General features: G+C 46.1%; 1 protein-coding gene across 1 annotated transcript in view; it reads left to right on the top strand.

Annotated features, from left to right (window-relative positions):
- The window catches only part of csmd2 (CUB and Sushi multiple domains 2), a gene marked incomplete at both ends in the record, with an annotated part of 261,827 nt that extends 236,760 nt beyond the window's left edge, over positions 1-25,067 (top strand). Inside the window, 20 exons of the mRNA XM_080530688.1 lie at positions 128-322; positions 852-1,025; positions 1,375-1,548; positions 1,640-1,813; positions 7,424-7,612; positions 7,818-7,991; positions 9,406-9,588; positions 14,560-14,736; positions 16,936-17,112; positions 17,221-17,394; positions 17,575-17,748; positions 18,421-18,494; positions 18,738-18,849; positions 19,125-19,304; positions 20,713-20,778; positions 20,930-21,091; positions 21,224-21,336; positions 22,179-22,266; positions 24,641-24,773; positions 24,908-25,067. Coding sequence (XP_080386814.1) covers positions 128-322; positions 852-1,025; positions 1,375-1,548; positions 1,640-1,813; positions 7,424-7,612; positions 7,818-7,991; positions 9,406-9,588; positions 14,560-14,736; positions 16,936-17,112; positions 17,221-17,394; positions 17,575-17,748; positions 18,421-18,494; positions 18,738-18,849; positions 19,125-19,304; positions 20,713-20,778; positions 20,930-21,091; positions 21,224-21,336; positions 22,179-22,266; positions 24,641-24,773; positions 24,908-25,067 — 3,053 coding nt within the window. The remainder of the gene's footprint in view (positions 1-127; positions 323-851; positions 1,026-1,374; positions 1,549-1,639; positions 1,814-7,423; positions 7,613-7,817; positions 7,992-9,405; positions 9,589-14,559; positions 14,737-16,935; positions 17,113-17,220; positions 17,395-17,574; positions 17,749-18,420; positions 18,495-18,737; positions 18,850-19,124; positions 19,305-20,712; positions 20,779-20,929; positions 21,092-21,223; positions 21,337-22,178; positions 22,267-24,640; positions 24,774-24,907) is intronic.
- Between the last annotated feature and the right edge of the window lie 514 nt (positions 25,068-25,581).

Raw genomic sequence — 25,581 nt, 5'->3', positions numbered from 1 at the left:
AGTTGTTATATCAAAAAGTAAAAATGTAACAACATTATAATAAAGTAATACTGATTATGTTACTGTATGATAATAGTTATTTGGTTATTTGGTTTGATCTGTTGTTGCCTGCCGTATCACCTTGCAGCGGTGACCTGCCCTGACATTGGCCACTCCGCAGTGGATCATGGGAGATGGAGGCTGATCTATGGCACCCAGAGCCAGTACGACACCATGATGATGCTCATATGTGACCCCGGTTACTACTACAAGGGCCAGAGGGTCATCCGTTGTCAGGCTAACAGCACCTGGGACTACCCAGAGCCTCGGCCCACCTGCGAGAGTGAGTTAAGACTACATATCCCACAATGCAACTCTTAGACATTCTACAGTTGTTCTGTCAGTTTGCAAGGTGTTCACCCACCCTTCTACTCAGAACACACTTTGGTGATGAAATGTCACTTCCTAATGTTATTAAAACATACATTGTACCCGTACAATATGATCCTTTATGTTGTGAATCATTCAGTGGGGTAAGATAGCATTAACATTTGATCCACTTAACAGATTTCATAACATAATACATTCGATAATAAAGCACAAGGGGTGCCACTGTCTCACAGCAACTTGTCGGTTTGTTTTTGAATAAGTCGACCACGCCATTCACCTTTTCTATCGTCTAATACCATCTAATTTGAGACATGAGAGAAAAGATTGGCCTTGATAATGTGGCACAGCAACCTTCAACCAAAACAAAATGGATTAGCCTCATAACAATGAGATTCACACAATGAAATACACAAAGTGTTGTTTGACAAGACATCCTACTGTTAGTGATTTGGCCTGTTCTACTTCTCCTCTCCCTGCCTTAGTCATCTCCTGTGGGGACCTCGGTACTCCTCCGAACGGGAATAAGATCGGTACACTGATGGTATACGGAGCGACGGCCATTTTTTCCTGTAACACAGGCTACACTCTGGTAGGCTCACGGGTCCGAGAGTGCATGTCCAACGGACTCTGGAGTGGCACACAGGTCCAGTGTTTCGGTAAGACCCACAGAACCAACGTTTGTTTGTGTATTAGGATCCCCAACGTGTTAGAAGTAACCAGCTCAAATCAACTGTACAGTAATAGACATATGTAGGAGTGACGGCAATAACAGGACAATGTAGTCGTTTTGCCGGTAGAAAAAAATCATGTGCACTTTATTCTCACTCTCTTCATACGTACTGACAACAACAACATTCACTCCCCTCCGTCCCACTTATATTACGTCATATCACCCGCTAAGCAGCACGAGTGGTCACTACACATATCTGAAATGTCTAGTATGCATGTTGTCATGGTGTCATGCTGTCATGTTTGTAGTTTTTGACTGTAGTTCCGTTTCTCCAGCGGGTCACTGTGGTACCCCTGAGCCCATTGTGAACGGCCAGATCATAGGGGAGAACTACAACTACAGGGGCAGTGTGGTGTACCAGTGTAACCCGGGCTTCCGCCTCATCGGCGTGTCAGTCCGCATCTGTGAACAGGACCACCGTTGGTCCGGACGCACCCCCGTCTGTGTCCGTAAGTACCCCGCGGCAGTGGTGCAGGAATGGGGGTGGGGGATACGTGTTTGTATCCTGCACTCGTTATTCATATGTGTGTTATTTCACAGCCATCACATGCGGTCATCCTGGCAACCCTACGTTCGGCATTACCCATGGAACCCAATTCAACCTCAACGACTATGTGCGCTTTGCGTGCCACACTGGCTATGTCCTGCAGGGGGACGTCCAAGCCTACTGCCAGGGCAACGGCCAGTGGAGCAACAGCCTCCCCAAGTGTAAAGGTAAGTCTGCAGGCAAATGTGTATGTGTGTGTGTGTGTGTGTGTGTGTGTGTGTGCGTGTGTGAGAGAGAGAGAGAGAGAGAGAGAGAGAGAGAGAGAGAGAGAGAGAGAGAGAGAGAGAGAGAGAGAGAGAGAGAGAGAGAGAGAGAGAGAGAGAGAGAGAGAGAGAGAGAGAGAGAGAGAGAGAGAGAGAGAGAGAGAGAGAGAGAGAGAGAGAGAGAGAGAGAGAGAGAGAGAGAGAGAGAGAGAGAGAGAGAGAGAGAGAGAGGTATCTGTTTCAGCACCGATGTAAATGGTTATGGCTTGGCTTTGGTTCACGTCCTCTATGACCCCGGGCGGCCCCAATCATCACGTCAGTCATAATGAAAGGAAGAGACATCTACAGGTAGATGGCGTGTAGCGCTGCGTATTAGTGCAAATTGAAAATTAGAAAGTAAAGAGAAGGGCGGCATGATTTAATTACTCAGTCTGTAGCGTCGGCTTGAGGACGGTTCAGGCTAATGTCTACACCAGTGATGCTATCTCCTTAGCCTCACCGTGAGCCCACCTCCATTACTTCCTATGACTAACCTGTCTGTCAGGAGTCCAAAGTGAGGTAATAACAATAGAAAAGAGCAGAGCACAATCGCAGAGGCCTCTGCCTGTGTGAGAGGCAGTCTCCTGTGGAGAACCGCTCCTGGTTCTTATCTCAGACTGAGAATAACCCTCCTAAGAGGGATGGTGCATGAAAAAGGGAGGCTGGGTCTTTTAATTTGACATGGTGGCAGATTTAGCATTTTCCTAGACAGGTGATGTGTCTGGACGGCCGCGTCTGTCTCTAAGCTCCGATGGCTCAGGGGTGACAGGCACAGAAAGGGACACCGTACGAGGTTAGGCGCCCCTCTACACACCCCCACCCCCCCCCCCCACCCACACCCCCATCCCCATCCCCATCACACCCCTCCCTTGTGTCAACTCGGTGACAGACTGATTTGGCCTTTTTTTGACGTGTAAGAAAGGAGAAAGGGCAAAAGTCTCAGAGATATCCATCATCAATTTGAGAGGAAAAAGAAAGCATATTTGGCGGGTGCATGCATAAGTAGGCTAGATTTCCTCCCAGACGGATGTTTTGAATCTCCTCGCTCTCGCAGTGACATTATATTAGCATTGGCCTTGTTTCCATGCAGACACTAACTCTGATGTGTGTGTCTGTGTGTCTCTGCATGTGCGCCTGTGTGTGTGTGTGTGTGTGTGTGTGTGTGTGTGTGCATGCAAGCCTTGTGTGTGTGTGTGTGTGTGTGTGTGTGTGTGTGTCTGTGTGTTTTGTCAGGCACATTAACCACCCTGTCGATGCAGAGGCATAAGCAGCTTAGGGGGTCTTTTTGTCAATCAGATTTATCAACATAATTACAGTATTCAAGTCATTTTTGGCCGTTTTTTCTCTCCTGTCTGTGTATTATAAACGCATGTTTACCCTCTAAGTGGAAAACGAAATATCCTGATGACATTCACGTCATTCCTTGTTCCCACTCTCCCTCCCTCCCTCCCTCCCTCCCTCCTACCCTTAGTCTCTCTTTGCTTCCTCTCACTCTCTCCACTTCCTCTCACTCTCTCCACTTCCTCTCACTCTCTCCACTTCCTCTCACTCTCTCCACCTCCCCTTCAGTCTATTCCGCCCTTGCCTTATTTGCATCCCTCCTTGTTTCCCCTCTTTCTCTCCATGTCAGTCCTCCTTCCCATCGCTTCGTTAAAGCCTGGAGGAAAAAAGAGGGAGAGGAGAGGGAAAGGGAGAGGAGAGGACAGGGCGAGGAAATGAGAGGAGAGGGTAGGGAGAGGGGGAATGGGCAGACAGGATTAATGACACAAAGGGATCAGATCTTAAACACAGGAGACTGCGGGTCGCATCAATAATGCACCGAGCAGCAGTGAGCTTCCACGCTTCCCTCTCTAATCACCGCCAATTTGTGTCAGAGCAACGCCGCCGCAGACGCCACTACGCCAACGACGCTATTTCCTTTAGAAGTGTGTGCGTGCATGTGTGTTTTGATGTTTCTGTGTGGGTTTGTGTGAATGTGTGTGAATGCCGAGAACAGAGGAAAAGCACACTTTCACAGCCACCTGCAGTAGGGTGGCCGATGTCTGGTGCGATGCCATGGGATGTAAGGCTGGTGTCTTGTCACTCTCTCTCTCTCTCTCTCTCTCTCTCAAATATTGACCGTGGTCCAGCTCACGATATGTAGAGTCGACCCTAAGAGTCGATACGTCTATTCCAATTCCTCTGGGCTCTCATTCAACCTCACTCCACAGCTCCGAAAGAGGTCTAGCCTCGCCATATTACGATGATGCAGTTCTAAACGATGCTACCACGGGTTAGCGCCACGCAGAACGGAGGACGCATTACATGAGGTATTTGAGGATGATTTAGCTGTTTTGGCCTGCTTCGTAGCGTGAAACCCAGAGCGCTTTAAAATACATTAGCATACAATGGGTTCATTATGTTTTTTTCAGAGAGTACAGGACCTGGGTTTCCGTTAACCGGCAATTGCCGGTCTTTGTCCGGTAAAATTTGGTGAAGTCCGACAAATTGAAAAGTCGTCGGACATATTGTCCGGTGAAAATAATTCCCTTTGAATACAATTCGCTAAAGCTGGCTGGGTGCGTTCGTAAACACGCTCTGGAAATCCGATCAGCACTCGCGGAACGCCTCTCGTCCAATCGAACGACTCGGTCGCTCTGTGACATCGAAGCCAGCGTGCGCTCCGGCGCTCTCAGAGCGTGTTTACGAACGCACCCCTAGAAGTTTCCAGCCAGCTAGCTGAAGCTGCTACACACACCAGAGCCATGGCGACCGAACGGCAAGTTAAACAACATACTATAAAAGTGACATTGTTTTACTCATTACTCATACGTTTGTTGTCATTCGGCGGTGCTAATAGTCGCTTTCTTTTTTAATTTATTTAATTTATTTTATTTTAGCAGTTTCCCCGAAAGTTAAGTGTTTGTTTTTATATCACTATTTGCACTTCTGGTTAGATGCTAAACTGCATTTTGTTGTCTGGTACTTGTACTCTGCAATGACAATAAAGTTGAATCTCACCTAATCTAATCTAATCTAATCTAAAATAATCTAAAATAATCCCATCACTATTACTCCCTATTTTCATCAGTGTTTCAATCCTTGAATCTGTGATGGAAATCAAGCAAAGCCACTTCAAGTCTCCCCACCACTGACAGCGCTGGGTGTGCCTTTCCTTACACTCTCGGTTATTCCCTGTGGATTTAAAAAAACGGTGTTTTGGTTTCTATAATGTGGTCTATTCTCAGTGTTGACGAGCAACTCAGGGGGCTTTGAGATGGCTAACAGCTAATTAAAGGAGTAATTCCACTCAAAAGGGTAGAAGTAAGCTGACTGTCTGTCTGTCTGTCTGTCTGTCTGTCTGTCTGTCTGTCTGTCTGTCTGTCTGTCTGCCTGTCTGTCTGTCTGTCTGTCTGTCTGTCTGTCTGTCTCTCTGTCAGTGTGCTGGACTACCTATGACTTCCATGGTACCTGGGAACGCGTTGTCGGAGAGAAACGCCCTCTGTACAAAGGACCTACTGACCAAAATCCCTGTTCCCCGTAGCCTACATGCTTGCACTGTTACTGTTCAATAAAATGTTATACATCTAGACATTGTGGTATTTCTTTATATACGTATCCCAGACTGCCTATCAATTGTTTCTCAATAAACAGTTATGTTCTTCCCATTGTCATACTCCCGAGCTAAACGAAATGCCTTCCCAACCAGCGAGACTTATAGAAATGACGTTGTTTTATTGATTTAAAAAAAAAAAGGGTAAAACTGTAAAGAGAAAATAGAAAACTCACATTAATCCCAAACAATTTAACAAACTTCAGTTAACGTAATGTGGAGTCCGTTCATTGATCGATGCTGTCTGTTCAGTTCCCAGTGAGGCGCCCGTTCAGCGCTGGACCCGTTCAGCGCTGGATTTGACGCATGGCATAGCGCGCATGCGTCAAATCATGTTATATTATTATATATTATATAGCTCGCATCTAATCGTATCGGATGAGAAATAGACATTAAATGGCATATATAGGCCGCTACACAACAGTAATCACCGCGACAAACATTAGATTTGGAGGAAAAAAATATATGATTTTGGAAAAAAAAAAAATTATTATATTTTAATATGATGACCGGAATATATCACGTTTGTCCGGTAAATCGAATTCTTCCCGGACACGATGTCCGACGGCAAATTTTTCTAACGGAAACCCTGTACAGGACGTGGGTGAGGTTGGCAGGCTGTAATAGCTGTGTGTAGACACACATAGTCTGTCTCTCTCAGCGATCCGTACACCGTTTGGCATCGCCCGACGTACACATGGTCCTTCGGTCTCTCGCTGGGAGTACTCGCACAGGGCCAAGTCCCGTCGCTCGAAACGTGAACACACAATATGGACATACATAGATACAAGACCCGGGCTCCCGAGTGGAGGTTTTGAGTTGTGTAAGGGTTATTTCTCTTGTCGTGTAGACATTCGTCCCTCGGAAAAAGTAATTTCTTTGAGTCTTACCTGTTCGATCCCTTGGTCCTATAAATAATAGTGTAGGCCAGTGGAGGCCGGTGGAGGGAGACATCCGAGGACGGGTTCATTGTAATACATGGAATGAGGAATGGTATCTGCATGGACCGGAATGATGGATGGTTATACCATTCCTCAATCCATTCCATGCATTTCAATGAGTCCTCCGTCCTCTGATTTCTGCCTCCGCCAGCCCCCCCCGGAGGAGATAAATGGAGAGACCCACTCAACCCCCCTCTGCCCCGTTTCCCTATGTACCCTCTGTAGCGGCCTGGCAGAATACTTATTGATAACATCTGTCATGAATTTTAATGTATTTCGCTTCTCTCTCTTCTTCTCACCCCCTCTCTCTCTCCCCTCTCTCTCTCTCTCTCTCTCTCTCTCTCTCTCTCTCTCTCTCTCTCTCTCTCTCTCTCTCTCCCTCTCTCTCTCTCTCTCTCTCTCTCCCTCTCCCTCTCTCTCTCCCTCCCTCTCTCTCTCTCTCCCTCTCTCTCTCCCTCTTCCTCATTCCATCTGGTGTTAAACTGACACATTGTCTCTTCTCCCTGACTCCTGTGGGCTCTCTATCTATCACTCTCTCTGAGCACCACAGGGGCCAGCAGGAGATTGGGCTTTAATGAAGCAAATGTTTGTTTCCTGAGTCTGCGAGTTCATTTGGATGGGATAGATGGATGGATGGATGGGTGGATGGAGAAAGAATGGATGGAAAGAGGGGAAGAGAGAGGAAATTGCTGTTTTCCCCTATCCACAGCATGTTTCAGTGTATTTTGGAAAGATCTCCGAATCAGTCTGTCTTGTGTAGTCGTGTCAATACTGTGTGTGGGTGTGGGTGTGGGTGTGGGTGTGGGTGTGTGTGTGTGTGTGTGTGTCTGTCTGTGTCTGTGTCTGTGTCTGTGTCTGTGTCTGTGTCTGTGTCTGTGTCTGTGTCTGGGTGTGTGTGTCTGTGGGTGTGTGTGTGTGTGTGTGTGTGTGTGTGGGTGTTTTATGACCATCCTCTCTCTCTCTCTCTCTCTTTCTCTCTCCCTCTCTCTCTCTCCTCCCCAGTTGTGAACTGCACAGAGCCGGGCCACGTGGAGAACAGCGTCAGGCAGGTCCTGCCCAGTGGCCCCCACCGCTACACCTTCCAGACGACCGTGTCGTACCGCTGTAACCCCGGGCACTACCTCCTAGGCACCAGCTCCCTGTCCTGTCAGGGAGATGGCACCTGGGACCGCTCCATGCCCAAGTGCCTCCGTGAGTGGGGCCTCGTTTTGTTATTAACCGTAGTATATGTTGTACCAAATTGACGGTCTTACACGAGCAAACTCGACGGGTGTTCATTCATCGAAGATATGTTCTCTCTCGTTCTCCTTCCCTGTTCTTCTTCTGTCTCTTGTGTCACTCCTTCTAACGGGTCCATTTTATTTTCTCCCTCTGTCCTCTCGTTCTGATTGGTTAGTGGTGTTGTGCGACCGGCCCAGCATGGCGCCGTACGCCCAGATCTCAGGGGACCGTAGGACAGTGGGCTCCGTCATCCGCTTCAGCTGCATCGGCCAGCGCACGGTGGTCGGGAACACCACGCGGATGTGTCAGCTCGACGGCCAATGGAGCGGATCGCTTCCACACTGCTCTGGTACGGAGAGAAAAAAAAATACTGTATCCCACTCCACCGAGAGTGGAGGCGTTTCAGATGAGTTTGTCTATGATGAGTTCATGTGTGGGAGGATTGAAGTCAGACAGAACTCCGTCTGTACCGCCTCCTTAGCCCTTTGTGATCCGAGGGATTCCTACCGTTCCTCCGCCCATCTTCCAGCTGCCGTTCAAAGCGTCTCTCCTGTGTGAACCTCGTGTTCCTCCTACAAAATCAGACAGGAATATTAAGATGAAATCCCAAGCTAGGTTTTAGTCTTCCCTTGCCCTCCGTTCACTAATCGACAACTCATTACATCTTGAAATCACCTCTAACCCCCTTCAATGCCCTCTTAATCCATACTGTAGGTAATAAATACAGTAATGCCAGATGATGCTAATAAAATGGCTGCTAGAAGCCCCAACTCTAGTCTCTGTGGGGGTGGGTCAGTGATAGAGCTGTCTATGTGGGACCTCAAGGGCAAAGACAGTGTCCTCTATAAAACTGCTGAGGAACATGAGCTCCCTTGCTCCTGTCCAGGTTATGAGCAACAGCCCTGCGCTATAAAGACATCACCTTGTCAGCACTGTCTAATGTGCCTCAGAACCCACGCTTTCTTTCACATTATTTTCACTCACATACAAGCACACACACACACACACACACGCTTGCCAATAGCAAAAAGTGCCCTGACACATGAATGTCATGAATTGTGACACTAAACTGTCCTGGAAATGGCTGGCTTTCTCTCTGCGGACGATAAAACATTGACTTTTATACAGATCACTCCCTTTTCAGAGATAAACACTAGTAAGTCATGTTGACCAGTAGCCAGTGAAAAGTGTAAGCACAGAGAAATACACAGATGCTTTAAAGGGTTTGTGATTGTATTTAAGAACCATATGAATGGTGGGCATGTGTCCATAGAGACGGACAATTTGCATATGTAAACTACATAGTAAGAGGTGCATTCCCCTGGCTTATAGATCAGTAATTTTAGGGAACTGATTAATTCAATTACATTCCCTGTTTGTTGGGGGACATCAAATGTATTCCAAACGCCTTGGGAACTGGGGATCTAATTGAAAGGGTCTTAGGGCAAATCATATCATCAAATCAAATCAAATCAGATTTTATTTGTATAGCGCATTTCTTACAAGATGCAACTCAATGCGCTTCGCATACTGACAGAGCCGCAAGCAGGCAAAAGTAAAAACCTGTACACTATGTAGCCAGGAAAATTCAAAAAATCATGTTGTTTAGGAAGTATGTTAAATGTGTGTTGCACACAATTATGATGTTTAACCTGTTGTATTGTGTATTACGCTTCCATACAATGATGCACCACCCCCCCCCCCCCCCTCCTCCCATGCCACTTACACACACATCATTCTCTCCCATGCTTCTTGTGTTCCAGGGGAGTCTGTGGGCCTATGTGGCGATCCTGGTATTCCGGTGCATGGTATCCGTCTAGGAGAGGAGTTTTCCGTGGGCAACCTGGTGCGCTTCAGCTGTGAGCCAGGGTACATCCTGAGGGGGTCTTCAGAGAGGGCCTGTCAGCCCAATGGAACGTGGGTTGGCACACAGCCTGAGTGCCAGGGTAACGACCAGGACACACACACACACACACACACACACACACACACACACACACACACACACACACACACACACACAGAGAGGTCCTGTAGACACTCCCATAACCAATTCCAATCTAATTTCTGTGCAGTTCTCCAGAGTCGATTTTCTGGCTTGGAGATGTGTGTGTTGAATAAATATTAATGGATGTTCGATGAGCAATTCCCACTAACAAGCATGTGAAAGAATAAAACGGACCCGCACGCACACATACCCACACACACTGTGTGACACTGTGTGTCTGTGTGTGGCTACGTGTGCGTGTTGGTCCGTTTTCTTCTTTCACATGCTTTTCATAATTATGCACACACACACACACACACACACACACACACACACACTGCATGTATGTGTTCATCAGACACTATGCATACATAAAGATCTCCCTTGACTCTCTACTTATCTACAACCCTGCTAATCGACTTCTCTTGATTATCTTAATATTCCACTCGTGTCTAGTCTCTAACAGCCTGCAGGGGCCAGCTGAAAAGGGAGAAAAAGGGAGAGGGGGCGCAGTGAGTAAGGGAGGAACAGAGAATGTGAGATACATAAACTGGTCAGATAATAACTGAATGTTAATTAACCACGTGAACAGGCTATTTTTTGGTATTTCTTCATCCACTTTCTTACGCTGTATTTTCCCCTCACTGCTCTCTCTCTCTCTCTCTCTCTCTCTCTCTCTCTCTCTCTCTCTCTCTCTCTCTCTCTCTCTCTCTCTCTCTCCATGATGAATGCAGTCTGTAAATGGAAGGCCTGGCTGGTTGTGTAGAGCAGTGTTTGCCAACCAGGGGAAAACATTTTATGTTAATTCAAAGATATCAAACTGAAAAATGATTGTCATGAAGCAGAAAAAATATTTACCGGTAACTGAGACCTGGTCTGAAATCAGTTTTATGTTTTATTTCCGTCTCTCTCACGCGCTACAGCATTGCTTCCTATGAGCCTCTGTCAGTAGTTACCGTAGTTGTTCAAGAGTGCATGAGGAGAGAAAATACTGGGTACTTTGTTAGCAACTATGGATCAGTGGCCGTAAACCAAGAAATTCCAGCAGCAGCAACTCTACGGCTGAAACGGGTGAACCTGTTCCGAGAAAGAAAGCATAGCAAAACATTCAGAAGGCAACATATTGTCTGTTTCCTCTTTGGTTCTACGACCACTGAGCTACCTCAGCCACAGTGTTTCCTATGTGGCGGGGTGCTTTCGAATAATAACATTACCAACCCATGTACAACATCACCACAGTACCAAATACCTCTTCTGTGCGGGTAAGACCACAACAAAAAAAAGCCCTGCGAGTTTTCCCACAATAAGACTGTAAGGGAATTCAAGAGAAAGTAAAGAAGGCTACTTCAGTGTCAGCTAAAGCATTGGAAGAGTCATATGCCATGTCTCAAGTGAATTAGTCACCAAGTAAAAAATGTCCTTCACAATAGAGGCTCCCCCTCCTCCTCCATCATGCCTGCTGCCGATGTCCTTTCTGAAACTACAATGAACAAGAAAGCAGCTGATGCACTTAAGACTACTGTACCATTCAACACTGGGTCGTAGGATCGAGGACATGGCTGTTGATGTTGTTTGACCAAGTGGTGGATAAATGAAAGAAATCCGGTTCATTTGTGCAATCTGTGCAATTGGATGAATCGACTGATGTCAGTGCAGATGATTGCATCTGTGCGTTACAGAGACACTTTGAAAAACGCTGTTCTGTTTTGCAAGACTACCGGGGAGAACTACGTACCTGTGAGGATGTGTTTTTACCGTCTGTGCCTACACGGTGCGGTTGGGACAACCTGGAGAGAGAATGGATTAATTGCCCACATAAAGAAGGTAACCCCCACGTGGAACGGAGGCACTGCATTATTAATAGGGAAGCATTGGCCAGCAAGACCAGCAAGTCCTGAGTTACATGATGTTTTGAATGATGCAATAAAAGTGTTTAACTTCATATAGTCCAGGCCTTTGAATCACCCACTGTTTCAGAAGCTCTGCCAAGACAGTGGGTCTGAGCAGCAACCATGACTTGCGTTGGTTTGTCCTGTTGGCTAGACATTACAAAAACCTTTGGAGCTACACGCAGATTTTTTTGTGTGCAATTTTCTGTCGGAGCACTCACACCCCCTGGTGGCTTTGTTTGAGGACGCAGACTAGGTAGCCCCTCTTGCTTACCTCTGTGATATAAAACAAATAAAAAACAGAACGAGCTGAATGTCTCTCCAAGGTAAAGACACACATGTTCACACATGAATGACAAAGTGTGTGGATTCATGAAGAAAAAAAAAACGAACAAATCTGGAAGAGGACATGTGAATGTGGGGATCCAAGCTGTTTCCTGCAGCTGGACACCTACCTCCGTGCAGCTGGCAATTTTGATACAACTGCAATTACGAAAAACAGTCAACACACATTTATCCAAGCTCCAAAATGTGTTCCAATCATATTTTCGAATCAAATATTGAAGATATGTTTTCAAAGCTGGACTGGGTTAGAAATCATTTCATGATGGACAGCAGCATTCCTGCCACACTGCAGGAACAGGTTATGGATGTGTCCTCAGATAGGGGTGCAAAGATGAAATGCTCAGACACAACTCGGATACAGTTCTGGTGTGATGTGCAGAAGGAATCCCCTGATTTAGGGAAACATACTCTGAATGAACTGCTGCCCTTTGGTTCTACCTACGTGTGTGAGGTGACATTCTCTTCCATGAGCCTCATCAATAATAAGCACAGAACCAAACTGAACTCAAAGTGAAATGGTCAGGTGTCAGGGTCAGGAGTCATTAACCCTTTTTTTGTTACTCTCTTGGTCTTCGCGGGTCTGGTGGACCCATAACATCATTGGATTTTTAAAGCAATACAGCCATAACAATTTATGTAAAAATGACCTGACCTGCCCCCGACCGGCTCTGAGCCGAGGGGGTGGAGTCTCGTCACTACGCCACTATCCACGCCATGAACCCCCGAACACCATAGGAAGGATAGGAAGAAAAAATAAATACTAATAAAAATAGAAATAAAAATGGCAAGAATAGATACATAGATATAAACATTTAACAACATAATAACACATCCCCTCGGCGCAACAAGGTTCCAATCCCCTAAAACACAATTTAGGTTCCCTTAAAATGAATCACATGACACACAGGTCAGACAACAGGTCACATGACACATAGGTCACATGACACACACACAGGTCACATGACACATACACACAGGTCACATGACACACACACAGGTCACTTGACACATCACAGGTCAGATGGCACACACAGGTGTGACACAGGACAGACAATGAATAAAAGCAAATATAGATAAAGTAAATACATAAAACATTTAATAAGACAATAGTTGACTTAGATAGACAATAGATAGAAGTGTTTGTAGTGAATCATAACTGCTGCAAAACATGACGGTTTTTAGCTTAGATTTAAATATGTTTAAGGTTTTGGGCCTGTTTGATTTCTTCAGGGAGTTTGTTCCAGGAGTATGTGGCAGCGTGACTGAAAGCTGCTGCACCGTGTTTTGTTTTCGCTCTTGGAATGATTAGTTGATTTGTCTCAGCTGACCTTGTGGGCCTTGTGGGAATATAAGGTGGGAGGAGATCTGATATGTATTTTGGTCCAAGACCATTTGTGATTTGTATGCAATTAGGAGTACTTTGAATTAAATTATCTGAGAGACTGGTAGCCAGTGTAGGGATCTCAGGATTAGTGTAATGTGTTCAATTCGATTAAACATATTTTGGGGGTCACCATAGTTGTTCGCATATTAGTGGGTACTTCAGACGGCCTTGAAATGCTTTAGCACTCAAAAAAGGTTGGGAACTGCTGGAGTTGAGGATGACTCTTTGAAGGATGGTTACTGATCCACAAAGCCCACTCTATATGTATACATCAGTCTATACTGTGTGCGTGTATGCGTGTGTGCGTGCATGCGTGCGTGCATGCGTGCGTGCGCTCTCTCTCTCTCTCTCTCTCTCTCTCTCTCTCTCTCTCTCTCTCTCTCTCTCTCTCTCTCTCTCTCTCTCTCTCTCTCTCTCCCTCTCTCTCTCTCTCTCTTTCTCTCTTTCTGGTGTCCGGTCCCTGGCATGTCCGCTGGCCAGAGTGCCCACCTGTTCATTGGCACGGACATCAAGGCCAGCCACAGCTGGTCATTACAGGGGTGCCATACCCGGCAGGGCCAAGGGCCTGGGGCAGGCTGCACAGTAATGAACATACCCATCACTCACCACAGAACATGTACCAAGGAATTATGATGGAGTTGAATACATCTGGCTCTATTGGACATTAGAAATGAGGGAGAGCGAGCGGGGAGCCCGCGAAAGAGGGGGGAAGACTGCCGTCACAGATGGCGAGAAAGTTGAATAGATGAATAGAGACAAATGATATAAGACAGAGGCAGAGACAGAGAGAGATCTTCATTCTCCACACAAACAGAGATGTAGACCTGAGTGGGGCAGACGCTGTGGACATTTTTAATGTACTAACCTTTAAAAACAAACTTTTTAGCCTTATTTTACTTGGATGCTTAAAGTAATGTAATCTTTGAGTCATTATTTTAGCTCAATTCTCCAACATATATATATTTTTCTACTGCATTTAAGATTTTAACATTTTACCATGCATTAGTATCTACAGTCCTCACTTGTTCTTATTTTACTGTTTTAAACTCCCATATCTGTTATACTTTATTCATATTGCTATAAAGGGCATTGTGTTGCATCAGTGTATGAAATGTGCTCCATAAGTACAGTTTGATTTGATTTGATTTGATTTGATTTAGACAGAGTGAGAGTGCTGTAGAAAGGTGCCCAGGCGAAGACAGTCTGCAGTATTAGCTGTTCACAGGCACATACACACACACACACACACACACACACACACACACACACACACACACCCACATCAAACAATCTTTCCCTCCCTCTCTAACAGTGATTTCCTGTGGAAATCCGGGAACACCTCGGAACGCTCAGATACTGATCCACGACGGCCTGGTGTTTTCCCGCTCCATCACCTACTCCTGCAGAGACGGATACTACTCCACCAGCCTGCTGACCCGCCACTGCACCGTTAACGGCACCTGGACCGGAAACATGCCAGAGTGCACAGGTACTGTTAGACTCTAACTAAACAGTATATATATGCCACAACCTAGTAGTACTGTTCAAACCCCTCAAATCAGCGTCATTGACATTATCTCCCGAGATGTCAATGTCCGTCTCATTTGATTTCACTCAAAGAAGACATGCTGTAAAGGGATATCTGTATTTTCACTGGAGAAGGTCCATGCAGTCGGTAGCTCTTTCAGCAGTATTATCCTTTCACACGTATGGCATGTCAGTGTGCTGTCCTGTGCTGCATGGGGGATAAAGAGGCTGTGGGATGAGGCCGGCATCGAATCCTCTGTGAAGCTGTCTGTTCTGTCTGTGTTAGAGCCAGGGGTCAGTAATGAGGGACTGGAGCTACCGATTATAGAAAGCTGAGCGATTCTAGCACTGTAGATCACAAGCCTATGTGCGTGGAGTGTGTTCACACTTGCTGGAAAGAAAATGGAGATCATCCCCGCCCCGCCCCCTTCTACTCCGTGAGATCAGCCTTGAATGACAGCCCTCTGTCACAGCACACAATGGATACAGAGCCCGCCATAGACAGCCAAGAGCCCCTGGCAAATAGGGGTCACAGGGAGACATCCTGGCACAAAGAGGCCCACTTTCCGCTCCCTGTGAGGAGGATTAGAGTGAGCTTCGTCATAGGAAGACATTATGGCTCCGGAGGCCCATATTCTCAAACCCCTGTGGGCCGTATAAGAGTGTGCTCAGTCATGGGGAGACATTATGTTGGAAAGAGACATGGTTTTTCCACCTAGGAGGGACGATTAGATGATGTTCTGTCATCGGTAGACATTATGGCTCCGGGTAGCACAGTCTGTCCACCTTGTGGGAAATATAAGAGTACGCTCCGTCAAAGGCAGACATGTTGGCACCAGGAGCCACCATTTCCTCATCCTGCTGGGAATCATTCAACAAGCCTAGTCATCGTCAGATACTATAGGTCTAGATGTCCTGTTCCTCTCTGTCCCAGTGGCGATACTGGAGAAGACAGGAGCGTATGGTGTCGAGTTATTGGCAGAAAATTCTGCCTCTTGTTGAATTTGGTTAAAAAAGCTTTCAGGTATTATGCAATAGGGTAGAGGAAAGTCATGGCAGAAAGTGCTTCCTCTTTCTGCTGTCTGGAAGTAGTACTGGAGCGTGCCATCAGAGGAGAAGATAGATAGATAGATAGATAGATAGATAGATAGATAGATAGATAGATAGATAGATAGATAGATAGGTAGCTCACAAACAACAACAACAACAACAACAACAAAATACAGTTACAGTAATAGAACAAAATAAAATAGACATCTGAAACATTATACAGAGTACCTACCCAGTCTGGAATATGGTATGTATTCTGTAGATTTTTTTTGCAGTGTTAGGACTAAGTGTGCCGTCTTGGCCTAGTAGCTGCTAAGTGAGCCTCTAATTGGCTATAAAGTCAAGGGAACCATGTTGATTTCTAGATTGTTAATTTAGTTTCAGATGTGAGTGGCTTTGGGAACGGAAGGACCCGCCGCATATATAACAGTTCATTAACGTTTCGCACGTCACACATCAAAGTGTGGTTTAAACTAGGTATTTACTCTCTTTTATTGTCTCCTCTGTGAATATATAGATTTTCTGTGCAAATACCAAGGCTCAGAGTCAGACTTAAATAGGATTCTGACGGTGAGCCGTAATGCAAGTGGGGCTGGTGGGGCAGTTATCCATCAGGTGATTTTTTTGTTTTTTTTTACCAGCACCACAGATTCTATTAAATTGAGATTGAGTTGAGGAGGCGGGATATCAATTGTCCTGTTCGAACTGTGCAAATTGAATCTGCATTGAAAAATACCCATCTTCAGCTAACTTCATGTTTCAATTGCGTGCCACGTCGGGTTGTAAAGTGGTAGGGGCGCCGCGTGTGGTTCAGGTGGAGCGACAGCGAAAATGTGGAGGGGGTGGGGGCTCGACTTTCCCCCGTCCCCAGCGTTTACTACGCCCCTAGAATCTCTATGGAGTGATGACATTCTGGGTTCAGAGATTATGCAAATACAAACTCGAAAAACATGAAACCATCAATGAAAAAACCTCTCAAACGTGACGATGTGCAGTAATCAATTGCCTATACAGTGGTAAATGTCATTTAGGGTGTTTTTTTAAAAGAATGATTCTCTTATTTGTTGCTCTTTCTCTTTCTCTCCCTACCTCCCTCCCTCCCTCCCTACAGTGATACACTGTGGGGATCCAGGGACACCAGCCAACGGTTTGAGGCTGGGTATGGACTTCACCTACAACAGCAGTGTGACCTTCCAGTGCGCTCCAGGCTTCACCATGGACGCCGACCGGGCCACCCTGATTTGCACCAAGGACCGCACCTGGAACGGGTCCAAGCCCCTCTGCAAAGGTACGTCCCACAAGTTGTGTTTCGCGCGATGAAACGGCGGCCAACTCTTGACCCCATTCGGGGCTCTGACCTCTGACCTTCCCACCTCCTTTGTGTCTCCTACCCCAGCGATAGTGTGTGCGGCTCCGCCTCCCATCCCTAACGGACAGGTGGTGGGCACCGACTTCACCTGGGGCTTCAGCATCAGCTTCTCCTGTAACCAAGGTTACCAGCTGTCCCTGCCCAGCGTGCTCACCTGTCAGGGCGCGGGGAACTGGAGCGGCGAGCGGCCACAGTGCTTCCGTAAGGGACACCCCTCTGACATCACGTCCTGTCTCTCTCTGTCATTGCTCCATATCATAGAGTAGGTTTGCACACACATGATGCTTATTCAATGTGTTTTTTCTTCTCTCTGTCCATCCTGTGTCCATCTCCCTCCCTCCCTCCCTCCTTCCCTCCTTCCTTTCCACCCTCTCCATATAGCTGTGTTCTGTGGGGACCCAGGTATCCCTGCCCAGGGGAAGAGGGAGGATCGTGGTTTCACCTACCTCTCCTCCGTCTCTTTCTCCTGTTTCCCTCCCCTGGTTCTGGTGGGCTCAGCCAGACGCTACTGCCAGTACGACAGCGCCTGGAGCGGCACACAGCCCTCCTGCATCGGTGAGCTGTGTTACCACCCTCCTTCTCCATCGCCTGTGTGCCTGAGGGGGGGGGTTGGGTCACAGTGTAGACAGGCTCACCAAAACTGGAGCTCATCATAGACATTCTACTGTGTTACCTGCAGAAACATCACACACATGAAATATGCCCCTAAAACCTTCAATATCACTGTTAATGACTGATGTGTCTTCTTGACATATTGGGTGGGAGGTTGCCTATCCCCTCATCCCTTACTTTTGGAAAGAAATATCAAGTCTAGATGAGTATGTCCTTTTCAATGCTACAGTATGAATTCAGCGACAATTGAACGACAACTATCATTCCCTCACTGGATGATGCTTGATTTAGCAGCCCGGGTTAGGTCGTAAGGGGTTGATGGCATATCATTGTGCTGTAAGCAGCACATGGTTTGGATCAGAGTGGCTAAGTAATGAATCAGAGGGCAGGATGTATGCCTGTGTGTGTGTGTGCAAAAGAATGCAAACATCCAAACAAATGTGCACACATAAGGTAGTGTGTTAGAGGAGGATCATGGATTGAAGGTTGTTATTCTGCTATTATTACAGCCGTTGGACACTTTCTATTTCATCCAATTTTTATAATACATTAAATGTAATGAAATGAGCTCTCTTCATGGCTCTAACTTGCATTTAAATGATTGTTTTTTTTCAGATCCTAGTCACACTACCTGTGTAGACCCTGGCACTCCCCTATTTGGATATCTGAACAGCTCTCAAGGCTACCAGGTGAGGGGGATACAGTGGGGGTTGAGAAGGTGTGTCTACAGAATGTTAGTTGCATTATTATTAAATATAGTTTTATGATATCTGTGGGTGGGTGTGTTTGTGTTTATGCTTGTCCCCATATGCCTCCTGCATACTGTGTGCTGCATGGATAGAAAAGTAGTAATTGTGTGCGTGCGTGCGTGCGTGCGTGCGTGTGTGCGTGTGTGTGTGTGTGTGTGTGTGTGTGTGTGTTTCATCGTACAGATCAGCAACATAGTGTTCTTCAGCTGTAAAAAAGGCTATCTGCTACAAGGCTCCATCTCCCGCACCTGTCGGCCCAACCTCACCTGGAGTGGCTTTCAACCTGAGTGCATAGGTCAGTGCCCCCTGTACACACACACCCACACACACACCCACACACACACACACACACACACACACACACACAGAGTTGAGTTGTGAAACATCACCTTAAGCACTAGTCTACAGTATTCTCCTGCCCTGACTCCCTCCCACCCTCTTCCCTCTCCTTCCACCCCCATCATATCCTCTCTCGCCTCCCTTTCTCTCTCTCTCTCTCTCTCTCTCTCTCTCTCTCTCTCTCTCTCTCTCTCTCTCTCTCTCTCTCTCTCTCTCTCTCTCCCTCCCCAGCCCACCACTGTAGCCAGCCAGAGCTGCCAGGCCTGGCTGATGTGAGTGCCATAGAGCTGCCCTCCCTGGGGTATACCCTCATTTATACCTGTCAGCCTGGCTTCTACCTGGCTGGAGGCTCAGAGCACCGGACCTGCAGGGCCGATGGGAGCTGGACAGGAAAAACCCCCCTATGTGCCGGTATGGTAACACACACACACACACACACACACACACACACACATACACACACACACACACACACACACACACACACACACACACACACACACACACATACACACACACACACACACACACACACACACACACATACACACACACACTCACCGGTATTATGTGCATACACAATCTCAAACATATTGCTTCATATGAACATATCCAGTTAGTTAAGCGTTACATTTCAAATCGGTCGGTTCGTATTGTCTGAGAGGGCCTGCAAGTGGCTAATGTTGGGAATTAGGGGGAACACGCTAATGTTGATAAATGACTGCGTTGACACTTGCTTAGTCTCCAGTGCATGCCAGAACAGGATGCTCGATCCATCACACGATGACATGAATACACCCCCCCCCACACACACACAAACACACACAAAACATACAGACGAGCAGGAGCCCAAACCTGATTAGGCCAATGCATCCCATTGATTAGGTTAGTGAGAAACAGGGCTTATAAATGTGCAGGCGGTGTTAACAAGGTCTACCAGATAAATAGACTACCATTAACATACCCTTAGGGCATTGGCCTAAATACATACAGGAAAAATGGAGTCATAGACAGACAATTATCCATGTTAGATAGATGCTAATAGGTTTAAGGAGAGAGAGAGAGAGAGAGCAATGATGGTGAAAATAAGAGTTTGATGGATCCTGTGCTGGGTGTTGGTGAAATATGGCGGTGCTAGGTGTTTTTAAGGCCCGCCATTAAAAAGTGAAGGGAGAAGAGAGACTGCTGGCCTTAGCACAGACAGGATATTAACAGCACCTGTGGGGGCACTGACAGAGGAGCAGCTCAACGCCATGACAGCTAATAAAGCAATGCACTCACAGCGTGTGTGTGTGTGTGTGTGTGTGTGTGTGTGTGTGTGTGTGTGTGTGTGGCCGTGTGTGTGTATGCTTTGTTTGTACCTGTATATAGCCATAAATTACCACTAATATATGTCAATATGGCTGCATGGGGAAGGCTTTACCTTTTGTTTGGTTGTGTAGGTGTGTGTTTTCGGTCGATGCGTACATCTGCGGTCTCACAGAAGCAGTAAGCCATTATTAAATTGCCTTCCTCGTAGCACTGAAACCCAGGGTTGATTTACGGTTGGCCCTGTAGGTCTGGCCAGTCGGTTCTTTGTCAACATGACTCAGAACCTGTCGACCCTCGCTCAGGAGGAGGCTAGCAGGAAGTGCTGATCGGGACTTCCTGCTCTTTTATTAAGACTGCCAGCAATCCCACCTTCTTCGAAAGGAAAAACAATGTTTTGATTTGCAAACCAGTCCATAGACAGAAGCATAAACCCTAACACCCCCCCCCCCCCCCCCTCCCCTGTCTATACATCCATCTCCTGGTGTGACTTTAATACTTCCTGTTTCAGCTGATAACCGTCCCAGCGGGAAAACGGTGGGAACAGTGCAGGAGCCACCCAACTCCAAACTACCTGGTAACTATGCTGATGTTTAGAATTCAATAAATGAATATTGAATAAAAAAAATGTTGTGCTTTCCTCAATAAAAGAAATGCCTGATTCATTGTCTTTTCTTACCTTCAACCTCCTTCCCTTCCTTCCCTTCCTCCCTGCCTCCCTCCCTCAGTCCCAGGTGGGGTGTTTGCCAAGAACTCTCTGTGGAGGGGCTCCTACGAGTACCTGGGGAAGAAGCAGCCCGCCATGCTCAGCATCACCGCCTTCGAACCCTTCAGCAACCGTGTCAACGGAACACTCATCAACCACAGTGGCGTCGAACTCAAACTGTCCGGTGAGGCTTAAAGGGTTAGGGGTTAGGGTCTGGTTGTAGCACTACACTACATCGTTCATATCGAGTTGGAACTCTTTGACGTCAACTCTGCGCTCTTGGTCTCCTGCTCCCTGTGTCCTTGTGGCTCTTTAGGTACTTATAAGAAAGAGGAGGCTCAGCTCCTTCTGCAGGTGCATCAAATCCAAGGCCCCGTGGAGATCTTTGTCAACAAGTTCAAGATCGACAACTGGGCCCTCGACGGACATGTGAGTACAAGACCAGGGTCACATCCATTAGAGGAGTCGGACCTTTGTGTGTGTTCGTGTGTGTGATAGTCAAGACCCAACCACCACCACCGTCACCATCACACACACACACACACATATGCACCCACATGCACACATTCCCACACACATACCCTGTCACTCTGGGCAGATGTAGGGCCCAGGGAGAGTTTTCTCTTTAATTAAAATGTCAGTTAAATCATTGCTTGGTAATCAGGGCTAGACAGTCCCCCTCCTCTACCTCCCCTGCCCCCCCCCACCACCACCACCACCACTTCCACCACCTCTAATGCATTTGAGACCAGATATAATTAAAAGAGCGGGTCACTGTGCGTGTGCGCTTGTGCGTGTGCGTGTGTGTGTGTGTGTTTGTGCCTGCAGTCTGCACGTTTGAATGTGGGCGAGTGCGTGTGTTTGAGAGACAGATTACTCACATAAGTGCTTTTGTGAGCTCTTAAATTGGGTGTGTACTGTGTGTGTTTGTGTTGTGTGTGTGTGTGTGTGTGTGTGTGTGTGTGTGTGTGTGTGTGTGTGTGTGTGTGTGTGTGTGTGTGCGTGCGTGCGTGCGTGCGTGCGTGCGTGCGTGCGTGCGTGCGTGCGTGCGTGCGTGCGTGCGTGCGTGCGTGCGTGCGTCCACGCGCGTGTTTCTCTCCTGTGCAGAAAAGCGACGGGTGTCAAATTAAATGTCAGTCATAAGAGCCCCTCTCAACCGCCATGACATGATATTTCATTTTCAGCACAGGCTCACTTCTGACACTTTGATGATAGGCTCCTTTGTAAAGCAAGAGGTGACACACATATTTGTCATTTATTTTCCTCTCCAGGTGTCCTACATTTCTTCGTCCAACTCCTTTGTGTACCAAGGTTTTGTCAGAGGAAAAAGCTTCGGCCAGTTTGGCCTTCAGAGGCTAGGTGAGTATCTTTGTGTTGTTCATGAATCATAATCCGTGATTGGCTTACCTTGCTCCTGGCAGGCCCTAATAGTGTGTCTAGGTGCCTCTATCTACCCTGCTCCAAAACACTCGATTCAAACATGTAGCTATTGTGCTTAGTTTGGAATAGAAACACTATTCATTTGGGTGTGTTGTGTTGTCAAAAGCCGACACGCACACTGCAGCTCTCCAGGGAACAGTGTTGGCCACACTGGAATTGATCCAAAACGTTCTTCTTTTTTTTTGTTACCGGTACTCTTTTATCAGTGCAGGCTGATGGAAGTAGAACGGGATCATTGTAATGCATGTAATGGAATGAGGAATGGTAATACCATAGTGATACCATTCCTCATTCCATTCCATGAATTACAATGAGCCGTCTTCTGATTTCTACATCCACCAGGCCCCACTGCATGTTATGTCATGCTTTGGTATTGCATCGTCTTTTTAGCCATGCTCATGCACACGTTGTGTACATCATCCGCAAAGAAATGTGAATATTCTTTCTCAAGCCTGACCTATAAAACTACCCCTCCAACAGCTGTGTTGTCTTAGTTTATATTCGGCAGCCAGCTGAATCCTCATATCCGTACTTCACAGCCTTGCCTGTGTTTCTGCCTGCCTGTTGTCATGTGTGTTTGTGCATCCTTTTTTATCTCCTTCATGTTTTGATGGCTCAGCCCGCAAACTCTTCACTTATCAGTTAACTGATAGAGAGAGGGAGGTATGAGAGAGAGAGAAAGAGAGAGAGAGAGAGAGAGAGAGAGAAAGAAAAAGAGAGAGAGGGAGAGAAAGAAAAAGAGAAAGAGAGAGAGAGAGAGAGAGAGAGAGAGAGAGAGTGTATGGAGGAGGGGAGGGGACTACATCAATTGAGGATAGCTAAAACAAAAAGCTAAATATTCAGTAAACACTTGGGATTTCAGGGTAATCTGATACAAATCTAATTAAATATGACTTGTTTGATCTCCCAGTACTAAATTCTCCATTGGTGGTGGTTAATTAAAGAATGTCATTTTTCCTTAGCCCCAACGTCTTTCACTGATAAGTCTCTTTTGATCACCACTACACAATTAGTCAACATTTTTCAAATTGCATGGCTGGCTGGCTTGCATTACAAATGAGCTAAAAGCAAGCTAACACACTCGTGAGCTAACTGGCTATAGTATGTGATTTGCTTGATGTCCATCGAGGACCACTTTGGAAATAAGCGTTTTAAATAATGCTTTCAAGTGCTATCCTCTGGACATTACTTAGTGTCATGATGCGTAAATTATTCTATTGTAAATTCCTAATAAAAATCTCATCAAATCATCAAATCAAATCAGACAAAAAAGTCTCTCACATTATCTTTATTGGAGCCACAATTCGGGAGTTGTCGTGGTGCCGTGAGTGGAATGTGTCTGCCATTACGTCAACAATAGAGTGGTCTTTGGGAGTGGATCAGTCCAAATCAGTGTCCAGTAATACTCAGACTCTAACTGGCTCTTTCTCGCTCATTACTGGGAGTTAAGACACACGTTTGGCAAGGCTGTAAAGCTGAGATCATCTTTTCAACAGCTATCAGAAGTAAGAATGATGGAGCAAGAGGGGAAAGGGGTGTTTGGCATGATTTACTAATATTAATAAACCATACAAATCAGAAAACAAGTTTATTCTGGAATAATATTCTGTATATATTTCAGTACCAGCATATGGTTTGTGTGTAGCTCGTGCCCCAAACTACCAAATAGGGGGGGTTAGCCCTAGTGTGTATGTGTGTGCGTGCGTATGAGCATGCGGGTGTATTGTATGACTGTGTATGCCTTTGTGTTTGTTTATGGAGATATGACTGCATCTGTTTGTGCTGTGCTCCTGCTCACTCAAGGGGCGTTTGATTGGCTGCCGTGCCCGAGATTGTTAATTGAATTCATTCTTGTTTGTCGCTCTGACTTTATTAGAGCTTTCTTGGCATTGTGTACCGAACAGGTGGGCCTTCACTCTCTTGTTGTTGTTGGAAACACATCGCCCTAAATCCAAAACTAAGTCCGAAATGAATTCATTGCTGCTGGGCCTTGATATCAATAATTAATTCCATTTTTGGAATAATGGAATTTGACGTTTCCAGAAACACGCTTGTCAGTCGTGTCTATTACACAGAGATACGGTGCCCGCAACCATCTCGCTCATAACCCATTATTTGTCTTTCTTTGTTTCTGTTGTTGTTCAATTGACTAGGACATCTTTTATGTGTACAATGTCTGTTCTTGTTCTCTTTGATAATCTTGTTTTTCCCTTTCTTGTCGTGTCCCATTTACTTAAGTTATACTGCATTGTATGTATTCTAACTGTTCATCATGTCTCATTCCTTCCTGCAGAGAATTTAGACCCAAACACGCAAAACCCAGGCTACAACTTTGCCTCCAACAGCAGTTCAGTGGCGGCAGCCATTTTAGTGCCTTTTATAGCCATGATCATCGCAGGGTTCGCTCTGTACCTCTACAAACACAGGTTGGTCCAGCACCTCCACTCTAAAACCCAACAAAATGCATCCATAAAGATTGTTTCACAATTCAGTCACATGTAAACGTTTGTCCTCTAAGACCATTGTCTTAAAGCTTATTTTTTGTATGTCTTTGTCTCAGGAAAAGACCCAGAGTACCCTTCAATGGCTATGTTGGCCATGAGAACACCAACGGTCGGGCTACGTTTGAGAACCCAATGTACGATCGCAACATCCAGCCCACCGAGATCATGCCCAGCGAGACAGAGTTCACGGTCAGCACAGTGTGCACCGCGGTATAACGACTGTTCAATACAGAGGTGAGTTGAAGTGACTGCAAATAAAAATAATATTATGTACTGTCATTGTGTGTTTTGTATACTAATTAGTCAATGATTTAACTGTAGTTAACTATATGTGAAAATCATTTTACATGTTAGTATAATAAATTGCATTCATATCACATTTTCCCCCTTACCCACCCACCAGTGACCCGTTTTTCAAAGTAGCTTTGGTTTGACAAACTATGGGCCGGTTTCAGAGACAAAGTTGTAACAGGATTAAATCCTATTTGCAATGGGAAATCTCCATCAAGGATGTTTTTTAGTCTAGGATTAGTCTTAATCTGCGTCCATGAAACCTGCCCAATATTTCTATTTCAGGGTAGCTGTAGTGTAGTGCAACTTCTGCCCTTGTAAAGTAATTGGTAGCATAGTAAAATACATGTCCAGAGTAGTTTCCCCAACACTAAACAACGGTCCTAGTAAACAATGTAGGCTAATCCATTGTTATGTTTACCTATGTTTATCTCTTCTT

The sequence above is a fragment of the Nansenia antarctica genome (genome assembly GCF_963989245.1).
Source record: "Nansenia antarctica genome assembly, chromosome: 5".
In the NCBI taxonomy this organism is placed as follows: domain Eukaryota; kingdom Metazoa; phylum Chordata; class Actinopteri; order Argentiniformes; family Microstomatidae; genus Nansenia; species Nansenia antarctica.
This window is presented reverse-complemented; position numbering and strand designations above follow the sequence as displayed.